The 17,776-nt window shown below is 39.9% G+C and overlaps 1 protein-coding gene across 2 annotated transcripts; it reads left to right on the forward strand.

Annotated features, from left to right (window-relative positions):
- Positions 1-424: 424 nt before the first annotated feature.
- On the forward strand, positions 425-17,470 carry LOC128264732 (uncharacterized). Of its 2 annotated transcripts, none has more exons than XM_053000391.1 (6): positions 425-1,463; positions 12,774-13,648; positions 15,908-16,145; positions 16,402-16,616; positions 16,696-16,801; positions 16,902-17,470. In XM_053000391.1, exons 1-6 carry the CDS (start codon positions 1,313-1,315, stop codon positions 17,060-17,062), a joined length of 1,746 nt encoding a protein of 581 aa, XP_052856351.1. In that variant the 5' UTR covers positions 425-1,312; the 3' UTR covers positions 17,063-17,470. The 2 variants fall into 2 exon arrangements, with proteins under 2 accessions (XP_052856351.1, XP_052856357.1); XM_053000397.1 differs by lacking the exon at positions 425-1,463 and adding an exon at positions 2,646-3,211.
- The last annotated feature ends 306 nt before the right edge of the window (positions 17,471-17,776 follow it).

Genomic DNA, 17,776 nt, shown 5'->3' on the forward strand with positions numbered 1-17,776 from the left:
GCAATGTGAAACTTGTTAAACACTATAAATGGTCCAACTTCTTCGGGTTTTTTGTGGAAAAAGTTTTAGCCATTAGTCATCGAGAACATTGTGTGATAGTTCTGCATGGCAACCGCGCAGGTTATTAACTTTTGTGTGGCGCCATGAGAAAGTCAGCCGCGAAGAACTAAAAAGGAAATTTTATGTTATTAATTGCAAAACGATTTTGAAAGTTCAAGTGGAAATAATTTGATTTATATATCTTGAAAAGTTTTCATTAATTGAGCTGTTGAAATAAAAGTTAAAAATGAGAAATTGTTCTTCGAAAATTTTTTATTATACAGTTCAGCACAAGCTATAAAAAAACTAAACTCTTAAATTGTTGTGGTCTTTTTTTTTGTGTTTACGTTCTATAACCATTTCATGTTTAGTTATTTCCTCTTATTTAACAAAGAAAACCAAGGCAAAGCATTTTAATAAGGACAATAAAACCCAATGGCAAATAACACTGTTAGGTAAATTTATTTATTAGGGCTTAAACGAGTTTGTGATGTTCAGCTAAATAAGTTTTCGAGAATACCAAAAAGCCAAATAAACAAATTGGATTACCGCACACACAATAAAGTTGAGTTCTGATGCCACTTTATTTGTCTATGTTGGTGCCACTGCAGCGCCAATAAAAGTTTACCACTCAACAAAGGCGAAAACACTTAAATAAATATATAAATCAACCAACACAAAAATAGTGCAAAACGAGGGGACCGACCGAGTAAGCAAACAATGGGACTGCAAGAAAATCGCTTGAGAAAACGCATCGAAAAACTTCTGGCCAACCCATAAAGAAGAGTTGCAGCTTTTTGTGGAAAATAGAAATAAAATCGAATAAAATAATATAAAATAAAATAAAACGAAACAGGAGAGTGGTTAGATGGAGCCCAAATGGAGGCAAGCCAGGACCCAGCCCCCAGCGTATTAATTCAATAAACCTATTTATCTGAGACTTCGGCTGGGATTTGGAGAATCGAGCAGGGCAGAGAATGCGACAAAGTTTGCCAGTCAAGACGGCGCAGTGCAATCAGCAGATTCTGGCTCTGGGTCTCAGGAGCAAGAGCAGCCAGATTCGATGCCGCAAACGAGTCCCAATTGGAGGCAGGCGGACAATGAGCGCACAAAAGGCGCTGTAAGTGTCATTGCAGCCAGGAACTGGGCCACTGGGACTGCCACGCAGGAGTAGAGCCAGAAGAGCAGTAGCACTAGGAGTAGCAGCAGCATCAGCAGCAGCACAGCCAGAATCAGCAGTACCAGGACCCGGACAGCAACGTTGACAACTGAGATGACAGTGGCCGGAGCAGCAGGACGAACCGGACGAAGGACGGGAGGAGCAGGTTCGACTTGGTGTCGCCGATTTTTCCTTACATCCAGACCAGCATCTTGGCTGCGCATCGGCTCCGTCCTTCTGGTCCTGGCTCTTGGCTTTGGGATGCGTAAGTACAGCTCGGGGGTTTCCCCTTTGGTCCTTGTGTGTGCATGTGACTTTCATACATTTTTGATTTAATTTAACGCATTCACTTCACACACTCCCACACACACATTCCAAGGAAAAATGGGAAGTTCTATAAACGGGTGTGATACCACGCATTTGGCACTGGTTCTGGACAACGTGCTAAAGGAGATTTTAAAAAACAGGCTGATTGAAACACCAATTTAATGGCGAGTTTAAAAATCACTTTTAAAGGTATCTAATATGCAATAAGAGAATCATCCGATTTTTCATTGCATAAATTTAGAAATCTTTAAAATTTATTATAAAATGATTGACATTTCAGTGGTTGAGTTATATGAGTCCTTCAGCTTCTTGTCATTCGTGGAGTCGAAAGTGTTTTTATTATCCCTTGAATGCTATGTTGACCATTATCAAGAATATTTACAACTCCCTGTTTTCCGGGTATTCCCAACTATTCCAAGTACCGGGTAAAATAACCGCGCATAAACACTTGGCAACACACACATGGATAATGGCTCTCGTAAGCGGGCCCCAAGACGCGACATGGCTGCTGGCAAATTATTTTAGTAGTTCTGAATCTAAAGGGGAGTGAGGCCAGGGCGGATGTCCTCTGCGTAACTAGTCCTTGGAAATTGCCAAGGATAAGTCGGGGCTTGAGCTTGCTATTGTTTTACTTGATTTGCTGAAATTAGATTAGAACAAGCCACGGGGTCAACGAAATCGGACCACAATAGCCCATAAAACTTGACAAAATGGTGCGCCAGTCCGCATTGAAATTTTTTTAGGGGAGAGAGTCTTATAGTCTTCTTTTTCCTTATGGTTTTTCTTTATAATGAGAAATTTAACTCGATGTTCTTAATAATCAGACAAACTCATTCTATCTAAATTAATTAAAGATTTAATTCTTTATCTCTTTTATGTATATTAATTGAATGTTTAACCAAAATATATAGGTGCTGTAACATAACCGCCTTAATAATAATGAACTTTGTCGAACAGATAATGAAGAGGTGATACTTAATTAATAGGTAATAAACAATTTACAACTGAGTATTTTAGTTTTATAAATTTGAATTGCTTTCATTCGTAAATAAGTAATTATTTACTTATCTCAGTTGGAACATTTAGTATTTTTAAAAACTGTTTAAAGCAAGCGATGACGTGTAAGTCAGTTTTATTCATTTTATTGGCTTAATAGTCATAAGAAATCTAAAATTTTTTGTAATAAAAGAAAGTAATCTAAATTAGAAGTAAACACCCATTAAAAATGGCTTGTTGCACAACGCTGGGTGGATTAATTATATCTGTTCTTAGGGAGCAACATGAGCCGGTGACTTTACGGGAACTTTTGAAAAATGTTTCCTGCAAGCTTAGTGTTAAAAGTAACGACATAAAGACGAGCGTGCTGGTTGCCGTGCAGCTTGGCTTAAACCATGGATTTATTCAAAAGACTGGGCAACGATTCTCCCTAAAATATGAATGCGCTGACAACGAAATACAGACAGCGCTTGAAATAACTTTAAGGAACAGAAGGAAATGGCCATGTCCAAAGGATCTGATGAATCAGATTACGGTATGCCCACAGATGCAAACAGTTCAGGACCAAACGGAAAATTACGTGGAGGTATTGACGTTTTCTGACGAAGAAGATGTTATGGTGTTTAATGTCTTAGGACAAGGGAAAAAAGATGCAAAAAGCACAAACTTGGATGCTAAATTGTCAGAAAGGTAAATTTGCAGTTTACTTATTACTTATTTTTGGGTTGTTCTATAAACATTTATATCTTGTATGCAAACTAATTGGCATCATATTTATCAATAACAAAAATACAAAAATTAATATTTAACATCCTTGAAAACGCTGTTACTGGGTTATTATATATTTACTACTTCCTTGAAAACTTTATTGATGTAGTATACTGGGAGAATTGCTCTTTAAAAAAACACAAAAACTTACTGACAGGAAAATGTAATGTGTCAAAGTCTTGTTATGAAAGTTATAAAAAAGAAAACTAATTAAAATTGAAATTGACGCGGAAATAAAAGTGTTTTCTAAAAAACCTTATTTGCAATCGAACTGACGCACGCTCTAAGAAAAATAATTTCATTGTCAATAACAATGTGATTTCTTAGTTGCCATTTTATTCATTTATAAAATTGTACTGACAAAAGAGAAAAATTTTTAAAATTTTTGTATCATTTTTATAAGGCAAAAAGATTTAAAGCCTGGTTTTAAACAAAGATCAGTCAGCTAAAAAAAAATATATAAAACACTTTGAATTTGCAGAACAATTTACTTGCTTTGTCCCAAAACTTTTTAAATACCACACAGCTTCTTAACTTTTATAACAATTATCCGCACCTCTTAAAGTAAAAAGTTTCAAAATGAATCACGACCGCTTACGCAAATTATGAGAACGAAAATAGTTTCGCAAGGTCCTTAACCCCATTGCCCCTGTAGCACGAGCATCTGCTCACTCGACTGCCCGATAATCAAGGCAGAAATAAAACAATAAATTGCACCTCCTTTATAACCGCCCCTTTGCCTTTTGTCCTCGCAACCCCCTAAAAGCATTAACGAAATTGAAAACTTGCCAAAAAATGTTTAATAAACACATTTTCAGTAGCATGGAGCGCCAACCCGTGCTAAATCCCTATACGCATTCCCCACTTCGCTGCCCCCTGTGCCCCTTCATTATAACCCTTAACAAAATGCGCTTTCAAAAAGTTTGAGTGCAACTCGTTATGGCAAAATACAGAATGGGCCAACAAAGCAGATGCAAGCAAACTCCTACTCCCTCACATCCTAGTCCCCCGAAATAGTCGAAAATGTAATGCGGCCAAAGTTTGTCTTGCTGCAGCTTTTGTTCTCTCGCAAAACCTCATTCTGATTTTTTGAAAATTTTTGGGGGATTGTACAAGGGTTTTTTATTTGCTTGCATAGTGCCGGATTCCTGCTAATTTCGGCAATGTGCCGGCAGAGTTGTTGGGCCCCGAATCAAAGCGGCCTACAGGTTGACTTGGCCTGACCTCCCGACACCTTCGTCGCATTACACCTGGCCAAAACATGCAAAATCCTTTAAGGCTGCTCTGGGGTCGTGATGTCGTGTCCTGCTGTCCTGCTTTCGTGTCGTGTGTGTGGTCGTCGTTGTTAGGGCCAAAAGTGTTTGCTTACCTTCATAAATTATAAATGGGTTTGCGGAGAGACCAAAACAACAACAGCGGCAGCAGAAGCATCCCTTAGGCAGCCGGAGTGTGCGACACACACACATTGTCAGCCGAGTTGACCTCCGCCTCGGCAGGTCCTGTGATGACGGAAAATATTGTAACACAAGCAAAGTTGGGGCGGGCACATGACAGTGCCGCAGGTCAACAAAACATCCAACGGTGGAATTATTTGTACCCATGGCTTTATTAAAAGACCGAAAAATTCGCGAATTTTAGCCGCACACTCAGCGGTTTGTGGGAAAGTCTCACATGGAATTTATTTTATCTAAATAATTCTCTTCAGTCAAATAATGGTTGGCAAATTCTGGAAACAGCTCCAATTAAGATTTAAAAATGTGGGCTAAAAACTTCCAACTACACCTGATACTTGGATTCAAACAGCTATAAAAAAGGGGTAAAAAAAATAAAACAACTTAAATGTTCATAAGCGACTTTTTGTACGCAAGCTTGTTTTTACATTTTTGAATTGTGCGTTAAGTTTGTAAACGTAGTTAATAATTTCGATTTGCAATCCATTTTTTGGTAACTGCTTTTATACAATGTTCTTGTTAAAATAACTCTTAATGCATTCCTTTCTGATAAATTATTATTATTATTTAAAAAAGCATAAAATAGTAATTGAAATTTTAATACCCATCTCCTTTTTTGTGATATTTAAGACTTGCAATTCTTTTTTATTTTTTTGCGCACAGCTCTTGTTCATCTTCAACTTCCATCAAAAGGTCCAACGCTGCGGATGAGTGATTTTCGGTTCGCAATTGGACCCACTGTTTCTCATTCGCCATGCAACTAACAATTTCCTGTTCACATACACACAATCACGTCCACAATGTAAGCTGAATGGCCTTGATGCGCTTTTGGCTCGCAAAATGTGAGCTTAAATTATTCAGTGGGTCAGGGGTCGCCGCTTTGGGCAATCAAAGCCAACAACAAGTGTGTGTGTATGGGCCATTTAATTGCTCGGAGAATGGCAATGGGGCGAGGTTAAGGGGGATTAGGGCGGGGACTGCACGAGCGGCAAAGACGTAGCGATAAATGACCCACAAATGACAAAGTGCAGCGGCAGTCAACGAGCCTTGTCTTTGTTTCTTGCCGAAGTGTGAAAAGAATAAGACAAACCAACGAAAAAGAAAACACAAAGCAATGAAGCCTCTGGGCCTCTGTGGTTATTTATGATTCGCAGCAGGAGGGGCCCAGAAAAAAAGGGATGCGGAGCTCCCTGTGTCCTGGCAGGAGGCCCTTTGAAAAATTATTTTATTTCTGGTCAACGTTTGCCAACTTATTTATGACTGTCCAGCAGCCTTCTCCACGGACAACTCTCGCCCGCACAACTTCCTCGTTCTTCAAACAAGATGCTGGAAAACTTGGACTGGCTACATTTTGCCAAGAAGGCCATAAAAATCAAATAGATAAGAGAAGAGTCCTATTTGGTATGATGTTGAGATTTCGCATAATTATTTATTTTTTTAATTTATACAAGACAAAGAGCACAGAAGAAACCAAATCATTAAAGAAGCCAGTATAAAAAAGAAATGAAAGATACTTTTAAATTTCCCACGAAATTGTTTTCAAGTTTATTGTACTGCATAAGGCATGACTTTAAGCTGGATTTAAGCCAAGATAAAGTCTAAGCAAGTTGAATAGTCATTACTCACATAGGTGATTTCCTTTTTTTGATGTTCCTTTTCTTTTATGAGCCAATGTTATTCAACAATTACTATTTATATTTCTCCCTGCAGAAAACAGAGCATCCATTTAAAATTCATCCTTAGATTTCAGATTTTTTTGGCTTTTAATTTCCCCAAAGGTTTTTGCCATTGACCACTGCTCACTTATCATACCAACACCAAAGTTGATTCATCTTCATCAACTTGAACCTTTCGTATCATAAATTATTTATGTTTATGCACATTGCGATGACATTTGATCACAAGTGCTTGGCGTTCCCATAAATATTTGAGTAAACAATCGAACAGGGGTGGAAAATTGTATTTAAAGTGGCATTTATCAAATCGATCAATAAACAATTACCCAACGTGAATGCTCGCAAAATAAATAAATAAATAAATAAATAAAAGCCTTTGAACAGAGCAGGCATGAAGTGTTCTGCAGATTGTGTGAGTGCGAGTATCTATGTGAGTTCACAAACAGAAACGCTGTCTACGCATTAAAGAAACATTTGCATGAGTGTTGGTGCTTTGAGTGGGTGAGAGCTGCAATATGCCATGGAAATTCTGTTATTTGAGTGGCTTTCGTGTTTGTGTTTAGTGTGAAATTGCTATGTGCCACCATTATCCGAGGATTCATTCAAAACTGAAACATATGTTGGGTGTCAGTGTGAAAATTATACAAGCCATGTGGCGGGGTGTTCAATATGGCTCACCCCAGCACCCCCCTTGGGCACTTATCCTCCTGGTCCAGACTCCGTTTCACGCTCACTTGGCTCTTTGTCGGCACACCCACTTTTGCCGGTGACTGTGTGCCCTGGCTCAATTTATTTTTATATCATCGTGTTCTCCGGTCTACGTGTTCCCTGCAAGCGGGCCAAAAAGTAGAACAGCAAAGAAAGCAGCAGCAGCACTCATTCTCTCGCTCGATGTCTCCCCTTTGAGGTTCATTTCAGTTTCAGTTTCGCAGTAAGTTGAAATTGGAGCATTGCCCAGTGTTGCGTATACGCACTGTTGTATGCTGCACGTTGTCGTCTCCGCGCTGCGTGTTGTTAGCCTTGCGCTTAAGTAAAGTTGTTAATGGCCATGCTGAGGCAACGTTTTTATGTCCCTTCATATAATTTACAACTCTTCGACAGAGAGAATGACAAATGCAATATACTTAATAGTTACTCTTTTTAAATATTTTTCAAATGAAATATTTTCAAGGTTTTAATAATTCAGGAATAGAGGTGATGGTTTTTTTTATTAGTTTCTGAATGTGCTTTTCTGTGGAAACTTGACATTTTTAATTTAACATTTCGAGATCTAGAGTCTTAGTACTTGAGTCTAGGATCCGGAATTGGCTTGGCTTCTTTAAGTTGGCGTTCCTAATTTATTTTTCCCCCTTGGAAGTTGTCTTCCATATAAATACATCCCCAAGGCCCACCATTTGATGTGGCTCCAAGCTTGTAATTTGGCTCATTTGAACTTTAATTGCTTGGCGGGCGGCCCCCAAAGGGGACTCATTAAGATTGTCAGCCCGCAGCTGGAGCAACACAAATCTGGCGACACAACTATCAGCCCCTCGACCCCACCGAAGTTACTCATGAGTTAGATAGATGCAGCAATCTGAGTCCGCAGGCTCGTGTTTTATGTGCACTCGAGGCGGCTATAAGCCAAAGTGCTCCCCGGTGTAAACTTTTTTTGGTTTATTCGGGAATGTGTGTCGGCTTCGCCATTGCTGGGTTTTCTCATAAACACCATTGCTGGCGGATGCGGGCAGGACGCGGATGTCGTTACAGGTGCGGATGAGCTTCAGATGGCCACGAGTCAAGAGGCTCTCCGTCTTCTTTTGGCCAAGAGCGCTCAGAGTTTTAATTACGGCCGCCGCCATTTTGTCCTTGCAAACAACCATGACTTTTTATTGGACATGTAATTACTGCGTGACTTTTTTTTGGCTCGCGGGCCCACGCATATTTTTTATAATTACATGAAAAATGAAGACCGGGAGCTGATGCGAGTTTCCTGAGCATCCTCAGCGTTCTGATGCCACGCTAATGATGCACGTGCCACGAAGACTGCGCGGATTAAGTCCTATTGACCTTTGGCAAGATGAAATGCTAAAAGTGCCTTTAATTATAAATTGGAAGGCCCTTCAAGTCCAACGTGGCTTGATTGAAACTGAAAAACGAACATTTATCTTATCTTTATGTTAAATATGAAATTATAGTTTCCACAACGCTCGCTAAATAAATATTTATATATAGTGATTTCACCTCATGAACTGAATATGTAATTAAAACACGGTTTTTTTTTGTTCCCTTTGAATCAATTTCAATTACTTCTTTGTATTTTGAGGCTAATATTTGCCGAACTAATATTTGCTTACGTTGGTTAATAAAAAAACATTTTACAATTAGGTATCTGCTGGACCGTTAAGTACTGCAAACATTTTTTACGCAAGAAATATTTTGAGACTAATTAAATTTCAGTTTTTCTCTTTGCCAGTTAATCGATACCGAAGGAAAAAAATCATGCTACCAGCTAAATCCAATCATTTTTTCAAGTCCCTTTTTTCCCCCTGTCTTTTCCTTTATCCTGCACCATAAAGGGAAAATCCATGAAATATTAACTAAGGGGTCAAAGTGCCAGGACGAGTACACCATATGGGCCAGTCTGGACCAAATCCCTGTCCCTATCCCTGCAATCCTGCAATCTTGCCATCCTTCAGGTGACTGTGTCATTGGCCGACCAGGGCCTAAGCGTACAAAGTGAAACATGGCACATGGCACATGGCAGCCACATGCACAATGGGAGGGCCTAGCAACTTGTGCGGCCATTAAAATGGGATAGTATTCAAAATGGTTTTTGTGGGTAAAACTACTGCCTTGGGCAATGGCAAGACTTTACGAAATTAGGACTATTCTTTTAATTATTTCAAAACACTCGTTGACAGGTGCCCAAGGCAGGATATTGGATGTAGCCGGTATAGATTGCATTACTGCTTTGAACAACTCAACAATTTAACTAGTCAATAGGATTGCACACCAAAATTTAATTAAATATTATTACTATATTTTGAATTTGCTCTTCCAATTTGTAGTATAAACACAATGCTTGTGGGAGGTTAGATTATTTAAAGTCTATCAAATTAAACTGTAAGATTTTTGTTTTAAAGCAAGCATATGATGCCGTTCAGAGTGCCTAAATTATGAGTGTGGATAAGGATAGGTATAGATATCACTTTATGTCAAATATATATAGAAATGTTCTTGAATATACCTCCAGCTGTAACCCATTGTCTGACTGTCGCCACTTTTGCTGGCATTGGCGATGCTGATGAGGTTTGGCCTAACATGGCTGCTCATTTTGTAGTGGGCTAAACCAATTCCATAATTTACATAAGTGTGGTGCATGGTTAGCGTGTGTGTTAACCGTGACTGTCTGGCAAAGGTAGTTTGAAGGCCAGTTTCAGTAATTTTGCGTCAGCCACTGGCCTAATTTGTGGCCATTACTATTCCGCCGGCGTTCCAGCTCGAGCTGACTTAAAATATGAACTCCAAGTCCCGCCAGGCACACAAGCGGTTGCGGGAATTTGGCGGGAAGGATTTCGGCCACAATCCATAGAAACGGGCCATTCTGGTTGGGGGAAACAAGAAAACAATTTGAGTGTTATTGCACGTTTCACTATTTTTGCCTCGTGTGTGTCTGTATGTCGTCAAGTGCTCTAAATGGCTGGATGACACTTCTGGCTGGCTGTAGGCGCTTTTTTCTACTGGTAAGCTAAACAAAGCGGGGACACGGCAAAAAACCAGAAAATAATCGGCTTTTTGGGAATAGTTCAAGGGCCCAAATCGTCCTCTCCTTTACATAGCACTCTTTTGCATTTCCCGCACAAGAAAATACAAATACCCAATGCACCACAAGAATGAATTTCCATTTTTGTTTGACTTAGCAAATTCCTTTGAGGGAAATCAGAACCGATTTGATTGCCAGCTAAATCGGTTTTAATTGAAAATGCAAACCCTGCCTTGAGCAACTCGTTTTGGCTTAGCTTTTTCCACCACCCTTGAGATCTTCCATCTTGACACACCAAACAAGACGAGAACAAACCAAAGGATAAAGTAGACCACTCAGCAGTGGATTTGAAATTTACTATTTTTCTGGGAGTGAAATTTTCAATTTGCATTTTAACAAAAATTCGGTTTGCAAACCTTTTTCGAGGGCAAAGAAATGGGAATGGGAATGGGAATGGGCTTGGGCCTGGGGTGGACCTTATCAACACAACCAAATCACACGCATTCGTTCGAAATGATTTCGTGAGGGAAATTTATGCGGTTGCCCTGTGGATTCTCTTTTTTTTCACTTTGGCCTCCACTTTTTCGGCCTTTCTTTATTTTTGTGGGTGTGCAACCAGACACGCAGATTTTTTTGGGCAGCTGAAAGGTAACGAGAACGGCTGAAATTTCTTGCTCTACCTAAATCAAGGCTCTGACAAGCACGTGAAATGAAATAATTTAAAAATGCAAATTCTATTTTATCAACCCACTGATATCTTAGCCCTGGAAAACAGTACCAAAACCCAAACTTCTCATCTCGGCCCAACTGGCTGGCATTGGCTTACCGCATTTTTACCGCAAATGAGTTGGCTTTCCTCTCACGAACATTTCCGATTTTATGGAAAAATAACGCCTGCTCTTTTGTGATTGTGATACTACCTTCAAAATGAGCATCGAATTTATGTATTAAAAATGCGCTAAAGAAACAGGATAAAATAACATAATCAAAGCTTTGATTTCCAAAAGATCCCCTCTCCTATAAGTTTTTTTTAACTATCTTCGACAACTAAGGACTTTAAAAGCTGTTTACGTAGAAAACATTTAACATTTATAAAAATATTAAGTTTGTGGACATTAGGACTAACATAATTATTAAAACCTAAGAGTTTCAAATTTAGACGGACATGTTCTTTTTCTTGTTCCCTGTTTTTGCGGTTAGCTACAAACTTTTCTTTTCAATGACTTAGACTGCCAAGTTTATACTTAACTTCATACTTCGGCTCCAGTCCCTCAATTTAGTGGACAAGTGTCCTGGGGCAACATGTCCTTCTCAGAGTGTTGAGGCAGAAAGTTGCTTAAAATAACTTTTTTGGGTGTGTTGAGCTAATCAATGGTGTGTCCTTCGCCTAGTCGAATTGATGTTCTTTTATTTTCCTCTTTTTTTTGTACAAATTTATTGCCTTAAGTTATTAGCTTTGTAATCTTTTGATAAAGTTTTGACGCAATTGATGGGTGTTTAAATCGTTTGCACACTGGATTGATTTTAGTTTCTGCCATCAATTGTGTAAATATATGACATATTTATTCTAGCAAATGCATGCATAATAAATGCAGGAAAAAAGTAGCCCTTTTTTAGCTGGCTGCATTTCATTTGATTAACTAGAGCAAGGTGCTGGAGGGCACAGGTTTAGGTGTGGAGTTTTCATATTTTTCAGCCAAGGACGTTAGTTAGTTAGTTAGTTGCACGTGTATATGAAATGATTATGAGGCCAAAGTTACCATTTATTTTTTATGCTTAATTTTCCTCTAGGGCACAAAGTCGAAAATGTAAAAAGGAAAAATTTAAAAGGGAAACATAAACCGGCAATGGTAAAGGGAAAAGACGGGCAAAGCTACAAAAACAAACAACTTTTAGCAGCAAAAAGTATGGGAAACAAAAAAATTAAAAGTGAAAAGGAAACAGAAAACAAAATTAAATGAAAGCCACCACAGGCGGTGACATTAAGCGGCAAAATTTTATGATTTTAATTAGCATAAAAGCGTAATTGAAAATTAACTGAAACGAAATACATGTGCCTCTGAAAGTGTGAGTGTATGTGACAGCCCCACACTCATTTCGGTCCCACTTGTTTGCAGGAATTTTAATTCATTCACCTTTCATAAGCCGATTCCAATAATTTTTTCCCAATTTCGCATTGCTTTGATGTGCGCCGCAAACATTTATTAAATTTATTTATTTAGGACTTTTCGCTGGTCGGGCGAGAACGATGAGGATATTATTGCGTCACTTAACGAAAACATATTAAAGCAACCATGAACAGCATTATAATTATCTGTAAAAATGTTTATTCTAACTATATCTTGTAAATCTATATCTATAAATCTAAGAACGATGAGAATCAATCTTTCGGATCTTAAAGTACAAATTGATACTTTTAAAATACATTTCAAATATTTGTCAAATATATAGTCACCCCTTTCTGGGGTGACTATTTTTTTAAATTTGAATCCGCCCTAAGCCATAATTCTGGTTTCAAGTAAATACCGGCTTTAAATGCAAACCACTCTAATTAGCATCTCCAAGCAAACAAGCTGTAAACAAACGTACTCTGCTTTATTTTTGTCCATCCACAGAACATGTTACCTGCAGTCCTCCGATGCCTGGAGCGAATCCAGTGGAACTGACACGGGCACAGAGACCTGCTGAGGGACAGCTTACGACGGCCACAAGATCCACTTTGCCAGATAGGCCAATGACAACACAAAACGATCTAATTACGACAGCCAGCAACTTGACGACAGCAAAAAAGGCAGCCGCAGCAACAGAGGCAACGGCCTTAGCCCGGGGCACGTCATCAGCAGATACAGCGGCAGCAGCAACAACAGCAGCAACAGCAGCAACAGCAGCAACAGCAACGATACCAACCAGCCAGTCAGCACAAATTGGGCTAACTACTCGGGCCACAGAAGGGCAAACAGAGGCGCAGACAGCAGCAGCAGCAGCAACACAAGCCGCAGCAGCAACATCAGCAGCACCAGCACCAACTGAGGCCGCAGCAGAGATGCTCATATCAACAATTTATCCAGCATCAACGGAAACGGATGGGCCCAACTTCATTGAGCGGCTGCCGGGGCGAAGTGGAAAGACGGCGATGGCTCATCCGGGTGTCGCTGATGCATTGACCAAGGGCTTCTCCATTCCGACCTTCCTGCCGCCATTTCCCGTGTTTGCGGCAGCGGACTTGCCCGCTTACCGTGCCGCTGCCGATGCGGCGGAGGCGGCCAAGCTGGCGGCGGAGGCGGAGGCGGAGGCCGCCAAAAGAGCAGCATCCTCCGAAGCGGTGACAATGTCGCCGGAGGAGCAGCGCCGGCAAATGTATAACGAGCAGCACTCCTACCTGACCGCCCACCGGGAGGCTGGCGAGGGGGCGGGGCCGCGACGCAACCTCACAATGCCCGTGCTTAACATCACTGTTCAGATGGGAAACCACGCCTACATGCCCTGCCAGGTGAGTGGGAAGTACACCCGAAAAAAAGGGTAGCCCAAAAAAGTAGGCTATGATAAGTGTGTCACCTGAAATTTTGTATACGGTCAGCTATACTATTTTTAATGCGTCAACTTTTTTGGGCTTTTGTTATAATGAATGTGTATACTTAATTTTAATTTACCAGGGACAGTAGCAGTTTTTTAACGGCTATTTTTATAATTTCTAATATAAAGGTCTCAAAAAAATTATTTGTGTTGTATTATTGTCAACATTTTTCTTAATTTTGGATTTTTATTTAAAAAAAGTTTGTAAAAACTGTTTCAAAGATTTTGAAATACATGTTTTTTTTAACCAACTTGTACTACTACTTTTATAAATGTGTCACCTACATAAGTCTTTTATTATGAGCATAAGTAAGGCAGATAAATAGTCAGAGTTAGATTAATTGCCTCTTCTAGTATATTTAGTGATCTTAATTTTGTAGCATACGTTTTCTTAAGTAAACTGGATTGTAACCATATATTTGTAAAAGAATTAAAGTTTTCTGTAAGTGTTTTTGTTTGCTATTGTATGACACACAATCCGCTGGGTTGGCTTTGCTGTAGGTCGCGCAGTGGCGTGTGACATAAGTCGGGTAAGCCTTAAAGGTTCGCTTAGAAAAAAGGTTTTTAATATGAGATTACGTTTAATTGCGAATATTATATTTGAATTAAATGGCACGTGCCATAAATAGCTGTCAGCTGGCTAAGCTGCTTTAAGAGTTATCCTATTAAGGGTGCAATAAAGAAGCAGAAATCCTTCATAAATATATCACTCATTATTAACAGATATTAATGGTAACATAAGAGCATGTCTGGAAAAAGCATATTCAATTGCAGTTGTCTAGACTTGATATTTTTAATATAAACCCAAACGAGACTTTTGCCAATTAATTTAAAAAAAATAAACAATTTATGTTTCTTCAGAAACTGGATCCTAAATTACATTCCTAAAGCTGACATCCCAAGAATTAGGTTATCCAAAAATGTAAATTTCTCCAGCTAACTTTAACGGATTAGCTAGACCTTAAGGCCACACACGTCACCATGGATTTCAGTTTAGGCATTAAGACTTTAGCCACTCAAGCCAAACGACCCTGACTCACTTACGAATTCCTCGAAACTTAAGCCAAACGAAGACAAGCCAGCGACAGTCGACTGACTGACTCACTGTCCCTCCATCTGCTTCTGAATTCCTTTTTAATTTCAACGGACCGGAGATAAAACTAGCATTTACATATTGCACACAGACACGCTTTCACACATCCGCAGATACAGCTACATGTTTGGACACAGATACAGATACAGATACATCTGGATGGGGGGAAGCGAAACACTTATTTGCATGCATACATATTGCACAGTGTATTTTACATACGGCTACAACAGACATCAAATTTACATGCGTTTGTAGGTGTTTCTTCCCCATATATGTATGGTGATTTCTGCCGAAAGGACCTTAACAAAGCCCAAGGAACAGGTCCTGAAAGGAGGCCAGCTAAAAAAAATATATATATTTATAAATTGTGCGGAATTGTAAGCGGCAAATAGAAGCCTCAGCCTGGGTGCTTGTTTGCGTCATAAAAAATAAACGTAAACAGAATGTATTGTTGATATGCAAATGAAATTATGCTGATCTGTGCCGGACCACAGTAGGCAAAAGTAGGAACAGGACGACTAAAACAGGAGCAAGGCTCGCTGCGGATATAGAGCCAAAGCAAAACGCCAAATTGTGAGAATATTTTAGCACAAAGATGAGCACCCTCCTTTTCAGCTCATTTCCATTTCCCGGCCTCTGACATTCACTGGGATCTCAGATTTGACGTCTCTTAATTCGCTTGAGCCGTCTGATTTTTTGCAACTTAACATCCGAAACGACAGGCAAACGTGGCCGGATTAGTTCGCCTGTGGCGGGGTAATTATTCATGTATGGATTAGTCAACATCGAATGCAATCTGTGTAATGTGTAAGCTCATTAGCGGCAGATTGGCAAAGATTAAAATAATAATAGTTATGTAAATGTTGGCTGCCGTAAGCTTTGATTTTGATGTTTTAATAGTAGACTGATTTTAGAGGGAGGAATTTTAAGATGCGCGTTTTCTTAAAGCACTGTTTGAGAATGGTTAATTTTTTAGGTGATTTACTTAAAGCATTTTAATAGATTTGAATTTTATCAAAAACAAGTATCGTTTTATGTAATGTACATATTTATTTGTATGTTATTAAATTCTTTAAATTCCAGATACATCGACTGTCGGATAAGCCCGTTTCGTGGGTGCGCATGCGCGATAACCACATTATCAGCGTGGACGAGACTACTTTCATAGCGGACGAGCGCTTTCAGTCAATTTTCCAGGAGGATCACGACTACACCTGGTCGCTGCAGATCAAATACGCACAGCCGAGTGATGCCGGGTGGTACGAGTGTCAGATGGCAACGGAGCCCAAGTTGAGTGCCAAGGTGCATCTGCAGATAGTCAGTGAGTGCTTACGAATAACCCTTGTTTTTTTTTTAATAGCCACACAAGGATTATCCTTGTTTTCATGACCCTCAAAATGTTTCTGCCCAAAAAGTGTTTAAAAATCAGCCTTATTAAATACAAAATAAGTAACAATTTTAGTAGCCTTTTAAAAACAAAAGAAACTAGAAACGATTATTTTGGGTGAATCCCTTGGAACACTTTAGTTAAAAGAGATTTCTGCTGCGTTGTAACATAATTATATGACTCCCCGCAGGACCCAAGACTGAGCTGATTGGGGATCAGAGCCGCTTTGTGAAGGCGGGCAGCAAGGTGGCCCTGCACTGCATCGTCCGGGGAACCCTGGATCCGCCCAAGTACATCATTTGGTTCCGGGGCCAGAAGAAGATTAGCGAGAGTGACGAGCGGACCGGTTGGTACACGCAACTGGATCGGAACATATTCGGGACAGTGGGCGACAATCAGAACACGGTTAGTGGGGTGTTAACGCGCGTGGCGTCGCTTAATTGACTAGTTGAATGTCACTGAACACAACAATAATTTATTGCAGATCGGCTCGTTAATTATACCGCTCGTGCGGAAAGAGGATTCCGGCAATTATACGTGCCAGCCGTCGAACAGCGTCTCCGTATCCGTGGACCTGCACGTGCTAAGCGGTAAGTATCCCATCCTGTCTACATAGATGAGTGTGTGGCAAATGAATGATTCATATTAATCGCAACTGTCGCCACCACGACGAATTGCGATGGCCAACAGGTGAATATTCCGCATCGGCCATCATGTCAACGGCGGCAAGGACGACGCCGCCTGGCGGAAGGAGCACGTACCGGTCGCCACTAGGACTCCTGGGACTCCTGGGAATCCTGGGACTCCTTTGGGCGCTGCAGGGAGCGATGCACACAACGCCCCGGACGTGACTCGCCTATTGAACGCCTGGTCGCGGCGGCTGACTTCCAATTATTTGTAAGCTCTTGCGCCATCTGCAGTTACGTAATTTAGGATAGAGATTAATTAAACGCGGCCTTGTAAATAGCGGTGGGAACGGCTGGAGGAGCCCGGGCCAGGGCGAAGCTCGATTGACGGTTCTGTAATTAGGTTAAATGTTGCCATAACTCTCATGTCTGCGTGTCTCACATACTCGTATGCCCCATACCGAAACCCAGTCTAATGTACAATTCAATTTAAGCATACCCCATTTCAAGTTGTGAAATCGAATCAATAATTAGATTATTGACAGAGAAATATTATTAAATGAAAAATATTAAAACCGAATCATAAAAATCCATCATAAATAACAGGCATTCAATAAATCATGTGAAACTTTATTTAAATCTGTGTTCTCTCTGAGTGCTCGGTTCGGTTCGGTTTGGTTTGGTTTGGTTTGGCTTAACAGAATGGTAAATCATTTATGAATATTATCAGGCTCAACTAATTGATTGGCTCTATTAGCATTCTCTGGCGAGCTATTGATTAAAATGGAAAATTTTTAATTCAAATGCATTTCAGCGCTATAAATCGGCTTTTGATACTAAATGCGCAATTGCCTCGATTGAGTTATTTGCTGGTACTAACTAATTTATAATTATCTATGTGCATTTAAATTACATTTTTTAATTTGTTGTTTTCCAAAA

Source organism: Drosophila gunungcola, chromosome 3R (genome assembly GCF_025200985.1).
Source record: "Drosophila gunungcola strain Sukarami chromosome 3R, Dgunungcola_SK_2, whole genome shotgun sequence".
NCBI classification, from domain to species: domain Eukaryota; kingdom Metazoa; phylum Arthropoda; class Insecta; order Diptera; family Drosophilidae; genus Drosophila; species Drosophila gunungcola.